This window comes from Ailuropoda melanoleuca, chromosome 6 (genome assembly GCF_002007445.2).
Source record: "Ailuropoda melanoleuca isolate Jingjing chromosome 6, ASM200744v2, whole genome shotgun sequence".
Lineage (NCBI taxonomy): Eukaryota > Metazoa > Chordata > Mammalia > Carnivora > Ursidae > Ailuropoda > Ailuropoda melanoleuca.
This window is the reverse complement of record NC_048223.1, coordinates 130,235,809-130,246,046: the sequence shown is the minus strand read 5'-3', so window position 1 is coordinate 130,246,046 and position 10,238 is coordinate 130,235,809. Positions and strand designations below refer to the sequence as shown.

General features: G+C 51.9%; 1 protein-coding gene across 1 annotated transcript in view; it reads left to right on the top strand.

Moving 5' to 3' along the window:
* The first annotated feature begins 333 nt into the window (after positions 1 to 333).
* LOC100465393 (cilia- and flagella-associated protein 46) overlaps positions 334 to 10,238 on the top strand; it is a 97,481-nt gene continuing 87,576 nt past the window's right edge. The window contains exons 1-8 of the mRNA XM_034663486.1: positions 334 to 411; positions 840 to 964; positions 1,173 to 1,304; positions 1,829 to 1,893; positions 3,250 to 3,414; positions 4,323 to 4,446; positions 4,913 to 5,007; positions 6,016 to 6,126. Coding sequence (XP_034519377.1) covers positions 363 to 411; positions 840 to 964; positions 1,173 to 1,304; positions 1,829 to 1,893; positions 3,250 to 3,414; positions 4,323 to 4,446; positions 4,913 to 5,007; positions 6,016 to 6,126 — 866 coding nt within the window. The 5' untranslated portion in view covers positions 334 to 362. The remainder of the gene's footprint in view (positions 412 to 839; positions 965 to 1,172; positions 1,305 to 1,828; positions 1,894 to 3,249; positions 3,415 to 4,322; positions 4,447 to 4,912; positions 5,008 to 6,015; positions 6,127 to 10,238) is intronic.

The following is a 10,238-nucleotide window of genomic DNA, read 5'->3' as shown; positions in this document are numbered from 1 at the left end:
ATCCTTGACCTGGGGGCTGCGGGCGGGGACGCGGGGGCGGCTGGGCCGGAGCATCACCCCGGGGGTGGGCGGAGGCTGGTGCGAGTGGGGGCGCCCGGGCCAGCGTGGGCACGACCCCAACGCGAGCGCGCCCTGCCCTCGCTCCACTTCCCTTGCCCCGGGGCCGCGGCCCGCGCCCCCACGTCCTTGTCCCGGAGGGGCGGGAGGAACGCGCACAGGGTGGTCCCCTGGCGGCGGTTCGCCTCCGGACTAGTGTGGCCCAGTCGCCGACCCGTAGGACCGGCCGGCGTCCTCCTCGGTCGCTAGGCAACCACACACTCTGGGCTAGCGGGAGGAAGCCAACAGCCCTCGGTCCCGGCGCCATGGACCTGGTTATCACGCAGGAGCTGGCCCGCGCCCAGAGCCAGCAGGGTGGGCTGGGGCCCCGATCCCCAGCCGGAGGGACCCGGAACCCGGCAGGACCCTGCCCCCGGGGAGGCTACACGCCAGACCCAGCAGACCCCTGACCTGGGGCGGCCGGGTCCCGCCCCATTCGGGATTCCCACCTTGGGGAGGTCCCGGAACCTACGCCCCTCGCCCCCGTAGGACCTCCGAGACCCCCGCGTTGTCATCCTCCAAGGTTGCTCAGGATCCCTGCCTCCACTGTGCGGGGGCTCGGGCCTGCTGGAGGCTGGGGAGGGGGCGCAGCCGCGGGGGTGGACGCCTTGGCGCGGGGTGGAGGCCGGTCCTCGGTGGTGGGGGAGGGGGGACACCCGGCCGCCCCCCGCCCCGCCCCCGTGCATAGTGATGGCACGCAGGCTATCTCCAGACCAGACCTTTCTCCACTGTCGTCCTGGTAGATGACGCCTCCCTGAGGAGGGCTTATGAGCTGATTAAATCGGCCAACCTGGGCAAATCAGAGTTTGACCCCATGGAAAGCTTCAGCCCCGACCTGTTTGTTTTGTGTGCAGAACAGGCCCTGAAGGTACTGAGTCCGGGAGTCCTCGGAAGGTCTCTGGGGGCAGGAGGCGGAGCTGGAGAGGGCAGTAGCACCGGGGGTGGGGGGTGGGCCCGGGAGAAGCTGCTGGATCTGCTGTCCTCGTCCTCGGGGCTGTTGTTAGAGCCGCTGCCCGGTGCACCGTCCGCAGGCGTCCTTCTGGGGCCGCTCATGCGGCGGCGGTGGTGTCTTGCAGATGGGGCACCCCGAGATGAGCGACGACTGCATCCAGATGTACTTCAAGGTGAAGGGGCCAGTCACCCAGTTCCTGGGCCGAGCGCACCTATGCAGGGCCCAGCTCTGTGCCCCCAAGTCCGCAGAAAACCTGGTGAGGGGGAAGGCTTGGCGGGCACAACCCCAGTGTTTCGGTGGGACACACGGCCCGTGCTAGTTCGCCATTCCTAAATGAATACCTGATGGTGTGTCCCACTCTGGGTTTTCCCCGGGGTGCCTTGATTCTCCTCACAATTTTACATCTTATGTCAGAAGAGTTACAATCTCACCCTGCTTCCAAAATCGTGTCAGGCTAGACCAATCCTAAAGTACTCTTTATGGAAAGGACAGTGACGGGACGCCGGACGCCGGCAGTGTTTCCTGCTTATGCTTTTCCTCTAAGCTCTTGTTTGACCTTCGGCCTCTGCCTCCTGCTGCCCTGGTTGTGCCCACGACAACCGCCCTTGAGCCTGGCCGGTGTGCCTGAGAACTCACCAGGTGCCCCGGCTGCTGCTGCTTACACGTGGGCTCCCAGGCCAGTCCTTAGTGTGGCTTACTGTCCACGGAAGTGACCACGAGCAGTGATTGGTGGTTCAGTGGCAAATTCAATGTGATTGTGCATTTTTTATGTTGTTTTAGGAGGAATTTGAAAATTGTGTTACTCAGTACATGAAGGCGATAAACTTTGCGAAAGGAGAGCCCAGGTAGGCGTAACAGCGCTGGCCGTGCCTTACGGGGCTCGTGTAAAAGGTACAGAGCCCGGCTTTAGCAAGCGGTTCCACCTGTTTAGATGGGGGTTTTGTCCTTGTTGTGTCCTTGAGGCTGCTCTAACGTGTAGAGCTGGGCCGCGCACACACACACCATTCCCTTAGCCTCATCCTTTTGTCTGTCCTGCGGTTTCTGTGATCTACAGATGGGCTTTTGTCTGCTTTCTCTGTGGGAACTTCTTTGGTCGGTCTTCATGGCCCCCTTACTTTCTGGGCCTCTCTGAGGGTTCAGCATCAGGCTCCCTCCCTCCCCTGCCCCCACGTGCCTATATCCCCTCTGGCAGGTTGCCCGGCCGAGGCCTCATGTCCATACAGATTCAGCTGCACAGTTTTCTACTTAATGTTTCCTTCATCAAGAAGAAATATTATTGAAGCTGTTAAGTTTGCACACGAAGTGGTATTAATACAACCTGTTTAAGTAGGATACACCATTTAAAGGAGATTGAGGTGTAAATCCTGATCCACTCATTCGGTCTCCTGATCAGTGCTGTTGAGAGCCTCGGGCCCACTACCCGGGGTACCCGGGGTCTTCCAAGGCGGAGCTGGCCTCCCGGAGAGGCCTGGGGCAAGAGAGGCAAATTGGCCCCTGGGATGCCCTTACGCATATTCCTCGCATATTCCTCCCGTGACTCCTTCCAGCCCTCAGGGAAAAGCCCACCTTCTGAGGGGTGTCCCTGCTCCCCTCCTCACCCCTCCTCCTGTCCCACTTTGCACTTCATGTGCAGGCATGAGGACTTTGTTCCCCAAAGATTCTGCTCTCCCCCATTTTTTTTTCTTTTTTTTTTTGCCTGCCAGACCCTTTCCCTGCACTGCTCTCTGGCTGAGTGCTCATCACATTTCAGGTCTCAGCAGGATGTTACTTCCTCTGGGAAGCCTTCCTTAATTCCCCCTGCACTTGCCTGTTCTTGTCTATCTCTTGGGAACCAAAGGAGACCTTGCTGACTGGTGTATTTTCACAGGGAGCTGATCTCTTTTGGAATGACTGACTGGGTGAATTTTCACAGGGAGCTGATCTCTTTTGGAATGACTGAATGGGTGAAGGGATCTCTAGTCTGGACTGAGGAGTCATGTGGCTGGGTCATCATGGCTGGGGTTGAACTTGTGCGTAGGCAGGGCAGGTCGGAGCGGCTCCAATGGTGCTGCTGCCATCTACTGGAGACAGAGGACTCAGGGCTCCTACCTGAGGGGGCTCGGGACAGGCTCCGGAGGGGACTGGGGGACTGGGGACAGGCTCCGGACAGGCTGCTGACGGGCTCGGGACCTAGTCTCAGACTCCCTCTGCTCGTGCTGCAGGTATTACTTCCTGGTGTATAACGCATCGGTCCTCTACTGGCAAATGGTGAGGCCATTTCTCAAGCCAGGGTATCATCGCCATGTGATCTCCAGCCTCTCCCAAATCGTCCACGTGTTAAATCAGACTGAGGAAGAGGACAAGGAGTGGCGGGCAGAGCTGATGCTGTGAGTTGAAGCGTCCTGCCACGAGTCCCTAACCAACCACACTTGGCAGCCTCTGACCTCCTTCCCCTCCCGCCTGCTCCCATGGGGATGCCGATCTTACACGACAGGGTGGGGATGTCATCGCTTCCTACTCCATAGTTAGAATTAGGTTTTTTGTGTGTTTTGTCTGATGAGGTCTATAGATGAAATCACAATGTCCTGATCACATGGGTGTTACAACAAGATGAGTGTCTAGACTCAAAACACAGGAAATGTGAGCTTGTGTCATAATCCTGGCCTGTGGTTTTAACTTAGTTCAGTGAATCGTTAATGCGGTAGACGTTTTAGCAACAGGAAACTCAGCCCGAATGGCCCTGTTTGGGGAAGCATGCACCTCGTGCATCACCATAGAGACAGCCCTGAGAAGCCACAGTGAGAGATGTTAGCGTATGATCCTTGTGCTGGGCGGACCGGAAGGCAATCAGCCGGGCTCTTCCTGTCTTTGGGGGGCACCACATGCAGGCTGGCGACTGGGTGCGTGTCTGCAAGGAGGACCCAGAGGGTCTGCCCTGAAGTTGGAATCCAGGATCTGTCGGCTTTCTTTACCTGCCTTATGGCTATTTGGGGAGCTTTTGACAGAAAATAAGTATAAATGCAATCTTTCTTACAAATGCTATTTTAAATGTTCGAGGTAGTTACTGTGCAGACATTTCCTTTCCCTCCTGCCAGGAGTAGCATAGCTTGCTCAGCTCCTGCCTGCAGTCCCTGCTGAGCCACGTGCTGCGGGTGTGGGGTAAGGAGCTGGCTGATCCGTGTGTCTTTCTGAAGTTCGTGAAACATAATGAACGCATAATAACCTGGTTATTAGACATTTGCAGCAGAAAATTATTTCATCAGGTTTTAATATCCAGTATTTTAATATTATCCAGGGAGCTTCTGGACTGTTATCTACAAGCTGGAAAGAAGGAAGAGGCCGCAAAATTGTGTGTCACTGCAGCACCATTTATAAAAGCTAATGTGCCGCAGAAATATCGACACATATTTTCTGTTATGGTAAGTTGGCATATCGAAAAATGTAGGTAGAAGTAATTTTCTTAAATGTCAGTTTTGGAGAACTGTGTATAAAAACAGCCAAGTCCATCCGCTGAGAGATACAGACGCATACACACATCGTGCATACATTGACAAAACGAAACAAAATCTTTGCCTTCGTTGTATCTTTGAATCTTTCACTTGTTCCAGCATTGAATTAAAAAAAGGCTAGCAGAAAATTTGTTATGGTAAAGTAATCCTAAACCCTACCGTGTGTGCGGGACATCACCATCTACTAACTTCCCTGCGTAGGAAATGAACTTAGGTTCTCTATGAAAACTGAATCTACAATGTAATTAATGCAGAGATACTCGTTCATTACAGATATTAATTTTAAAGGAGGAGTAATTATAAATAACTGATATCTGGATTTCTACCTAAATTATTTGTTTAAATCAATTAATAACACTGTTCCATTTAATAACAGGTACGACATGAATTAGTGGATGAGCTTCAGTTACAGGAAGAAAAGAAAACCTCCATTAGCCTGGCCGTCACTTACCACATTAATATGCTAAAAGCGTAAGTGGTTTAGGCACTCAGGGTCTCTGTGCCATGTAGAGGAGATATGGCTGTGCCAGGGGGTGAGTGCGGGTGGAACAGCAGGGAGAGGCCGGGGCCCAGACATGGGACTCTGCCTTGCCTCCCTTTACTTAGAAGCAGCCAGAGAGGCTGCCAGTGGGTGAGTGTAGCTTCTAAGGAGGAGGCTGGTTTAGGACGGGAGTCACAGGCTGGGTGAGACCTGTCTGATAGGCCCTTCCAGATGAGGCTTGACATTTGACCTTGACATTGAGTAAAACAAGAGTAGTTAACTTGGTTAACACTCTGACAGCAGTGGTTTAAAGTGAAGGAAGAATGGAACTGTATGCAGGCAGACGCCTGCTAAAGTGGCAAGAGGAAATTAGGAACCTGGAGAGCCACTGTGTGAGAAGAAAGGGCAGTGAGGAGATCCAGTGTGTGTGAGGGGAGAGCGGTGAGGAGATCCAGTGTGTGTGAGGAGAGGGCAGTGAGGAGAGCTACTGTATGAGGCGAGGGCAGTGAGGAGATTGAGTGCGTGTGAGGGGAGGGAAGTGAGGAGATCGAGTGCGTGTGAGGGGAGGGAAGTGAGGAGATCGAGTGCGTGTGAGGGGAGGGAAGTGAGGAGATCAGTGTGTGTGAGGAGAAGGCATGAGGAGATCAGAGAGTATGAGGGGAGGGCAGTAAAGAGGTCCAATGTGTGTGTGAGTAGAGGAAAGCTGTCCAGAGGGAGGCAGGGGTGGTATGACAGGCCAAGCCAGCCTACAAGGTTGCCGTCCCATGGGTCTGGTTCTGGAAGAAGGGCTGTACAGGAAGAAAGAGCCTGCTCTGGGAGCGAGGACAGTAAGGCGGCGTGAGAAGTCACCTCGGAGACTGAAGGAAGGAAGAAGGAGGGATTTTTTAGGCCTTCTGTTCGGTGAGAAACACAGATTCATAGACCTGGAGTTTCTCTTAGGGTAATTTGAACAAATCTGACATGATATTTTGGTTATTTAATGTTTGAATAAATTCTAGAAAATTGGATAAAAATGAGTTACCTGAAGATGTGAACCCAACTCTGAAGAAGGCCTATAGACATTTAAGTAATTATAATCACCAGCGCTTCCCTTCAGTGAGAGAGGAAAAGTAAGTGTCCATGTTTTCCCCTTTTCCGTCTGCGCAATCGTTGTACCGTAGCAAGCCTCAGCCATTGTGGCCATTCTACTACTCTTGTTTTTGGTCTGGAGGTTTGTACTGTTTGGGGAGCATGTGGGATATGTAACTACATGTTGTACTTTTTAAATCCAATTGAACTTCTAAGCATAGGTACTTTTCCAGTTATTGAAACCTCTCACACCTTTCTGAGTAGCAGTGTCACATCTCAGAAGCCAGAGTCCTCCGCCCTCCGCACTTCAGGTTTCCAGTGCTGTGCCTTCCTCCCTCCCCTGGTGCCGTTTGCTGTTAGGAGGCATCCTGGATTCCCAGGAATGGATAGCTGAGCCAGAGGCTGACGGAATGAGCTAGAATGGAGCCTCTAGTTTATTTCCAGAGAAATGATGAGTGTGCTTCCCAATCCAGCAGCTGTTTTGTCCTGTTCTCATGGGTGCTGACTTAAAAGAGCAGACACCACCTCCACCCCGTTAACATGGTGGCTGAGATTATCTTACTGTTTTGGTTTCCATCTGTGTGCCTCCGGTTACCTGTGAGGTGTAATGCCCAGCCGTGTGTGGAGGCCTCTGAACTACCACTTTTGAGAATTTATCTTTTGAGTTCTCAATGATTTTCTCATCAACTTCTCTGCACTCCTAACACATGAAACATTTTGGCCATTGTCTATAATAATTATTGATATATTTTTTCAGTCTGTCACTCATTCATTGATTTTAGGGTGTTATGGGTTTCGGAACTATGTTCCCCAGAAAGATCTATTCAAGTTCCAACCCTCGCTGCCTATGAACATGATCTTATTTGGAAATAGGATTTTTGCAGATGTCATCAAGTTAAGATGGGTCATCCTGGATTAGCATGGGCCCTAACGAGTGACTTTTGTCCTTATAAGAAGAGGGAAATTTGGGATGCAGATGCTTATGGGGAAGAAGGCCAGGTGACGACAGAGGCAGAGATTGGAGTGGTGGCTGCAAGCCAAGGAGCACCAAGGATTGCTGGCGAGTACCAGAGGCTGGCAGAGCAAGGAAGGCTCTTGCCCTAGATTTTAGTCATCTGGTCTCTGGAACTGTAAGAGATGGAATTTCAGTTGTTTAAGCCAATTAGTTGATGGTAATCCATCACAGTCGCCTTAGAAAACTCCTGTACGGGGTGTACAATCAATTGCGTCACAAATTACCACAGAGCTAGCAGCTTGTGACGATGCACGTTGATTCTCTCCTGGGGTCTGCGGGGTGGGAGTCCAGGCACAGCTGCCATCCAGGTGTTGGCAGGGCTGTGGTGACTTCTGAAGCTCGACAAGCGGGTGCTTTACCAAAGCCAGCGAGGGATAATTGACTAGCACAAGGGAAGTCAGAATTGTTTGGGATCTGACCAGGCCCAAGGTTGAGGTCTCCTGTTGGTTAGCAGTGAGTTACTCAAAGGGAAGGGGTCACCCAGGCCATGAACACCAGGGTGCAGGGTCACCGGGCATCTTGAAGCCACCTGTGGTAGGTTGGATGAAAGGGGCCACAACATGTCTCGTGTTCATGTCACTCCCTGTAGGAACTCCTCCACGGCTCTTGAATTTACACAGATTTAATGGGTCAGGGATGGCGTATATACATATTTTTAAAATGATTTTCATCATTGGGGTGCCTGGGTGGCACAGTTGGTTAAGCATCTGACTCTTGGTTTCTGCTCAGGTCATGATCTCAAGGTTGTGAGATTAAGCCCTGCATCGGGCTCCGCGCTCAGTGCAAAGTCTGTCTGTGATTTTCTCTCCCTCTGCCCCTACCTATCCCCCCCACCCCGTGCTCACTTGCTCTAAAATAATAAATCTTTAAATGATTTTCATCATTTTTTCTTATTTCAAATTTAATATGCAATAATTATAAGAAGTTTGAAAATCGATCAATCTATATTTTCAACATTATTATCACATAGGTTTTTAACCTACTTTTCACATATAAATTATGAACATGTTTCCACATCACAAAATATTCTGCAGTTAAGTTCTTCACATGGTTTTCAGGCCCTCTAGGCGGTCAGTCAGAGCACTTCGGTTATGAGAACCCACGCACACGCATAGGCACGCGTACAGTGTCCCCTCAAACATCCCTTGTTATGACTGGGTCCTCCCTTGGGGTTCTCACTTCTGACATGAGCAGCTCCAGGGGAAGTTTCTAGAAATGGGACTCTGGGGCACTTGATACATGCTGCAAAAGCCATACAGAGCACACATGTAAGGACCCTCACCTCTGATCTCTCTGATCATCTCGGAGCAAGTCGGAGGAGAGGGGGCATGCCATTGCTTTCACCCTGTCCTGTCTTCTGACTGCTGGTGTTTTGTCCTATGTTTCCTGGCATTTTTTCCTTTTATTAGTTTCCTATACACTTATTTGCCCATTTTTTTATAAGTAGGGTATAAACCATTTCATTATTGACTTGCAGAAGCTTTTTCTAATTTAAAATTTGAGCCCTTCAGCTCCAGTATATTTATCAGTTAACCCAGTTTGTGTACCTTTTTGGTTTTTAAAATTAATTTTTGATGTACAGAAATGTTTTATTTAATATAAGAATAATTTGAACTCATATTTATTCCTGCCAGTCCCGGCCTATGGAGGATTCTTTGCCCAACAGCCCTGTGAGTCACGGCTGACCCGGTACCCCAGAAGTCCAGGCCGTGCAGCCCCAGCTCAGAGCTGGCTGCACACCCTGACCCCCACTTGTGTGCCCCCCAACCATGAACCAGCCTTGGCCTTGTGTCCCCCACCTCTACGTATGTGCCCAGCAAGGCCCTCCCACCCTCCAGGTTTGAAAATGGTTCTTTCCCCTGCGGTGTCTCTGTGGCTTTACTTTTGTAAGGACTTCTGCTTTTACCACGTGTGGGCAGAAGGGCTGACCCCAGCAGCTTCTGCCCTGGGACAGTTAAGTTAACTTGACCTCATGTGCAGTCTGCGTTTGCTTGGTATTCCTTGGGCCTGGAGGAGAGGGTGTGTCCTGTGCTGGCTGGGCCACCTGTCCCGCCAGCCACAGCTGCCTGCCACAGCTCTTTGCTTTCAGGTCTCTCCTTGTCTAAGAGCCTTGGGCTCCCGACTCTGAGTGCTGACACCCCTCCAACTGGGCTTCTGGGTGGGAAATTCTGGGTGGGAAAAAATGTTCTGTTAGTTTGAAACTAAAAAAAAAAAGGACTAAAACCCAGTGATTTGTACGTTTTTGGTCTTACCTGCACAGTGGGTCCATGTGGCCGGAGCTCAGGGAGCACTGAGGGGCAGGATGTCAGGAGGTCAGGACTGCCAGGGCCCTTGAAGCTCCAGGGACTGAGCAGGTGGAGGAAGAGAGGGGCGGGGATGGTGGGAGTGCAGGGAGGGGAGGTGGTGACACCAAGTTCAGTTATTATAGCAGACGAGCCATTTGGGGTCCTGCATAAGACTGTGATGGTTAGCTAGCAAAGGGCAGAAAAGGCACCGGCTTCTCCCAGGGGAACATTTGGCATGTCTGGAGAGTGCCGGTGGCCGCCGTGGGGGCTGCTCCTGGCATCTTGTGGCTGGCAGCCGGGGGTGCTGCTAAAGGTACTTGTGTGTGCAGGATGGGTCTCCCATGCCCAACAAAGAAGTGCCTGGTCCAGGATGTCAGGGTCAAGGTGGAGGACCCAGGCCCGTCCTACATCAGGCCTCGACTCCTACAGTTTTATATTAAGTCTCAAGATCAGGTAGTCTTGTCCTCTAGCCTTGTTCGTTTTCAAAGTCGCTTCGGCCATCATGGGTCCTTTGTACGTCCGTATAGATGTTAGCATCAGTCTGCCACTTTCTACAAAGACCTGGCTGAGCGATATCCTTGATGCTTGTCCCGTGGTCGGAGGAAGAGGCTTTGAGTCAGGAAATTCGTGTCTGTTCTCCGTGTTGCCCGCACTCTCTGATGATTCAGACGGTGACCCCCGTGGCTCTGAGTCGCGGTGCGGGGCTGTTGTCCCTGCGTCCTTCCCCGTACTTGTACCCACCCGAGGGCAAAGGAGGAGTAGTTTGCCCAGCGGACACAGCTCTTCATTTCCGCCAAATTCTGTGTCGGGTCCTGGCGGGGGCTGGACTTGGGGACCGTCGCCATGGGATGTT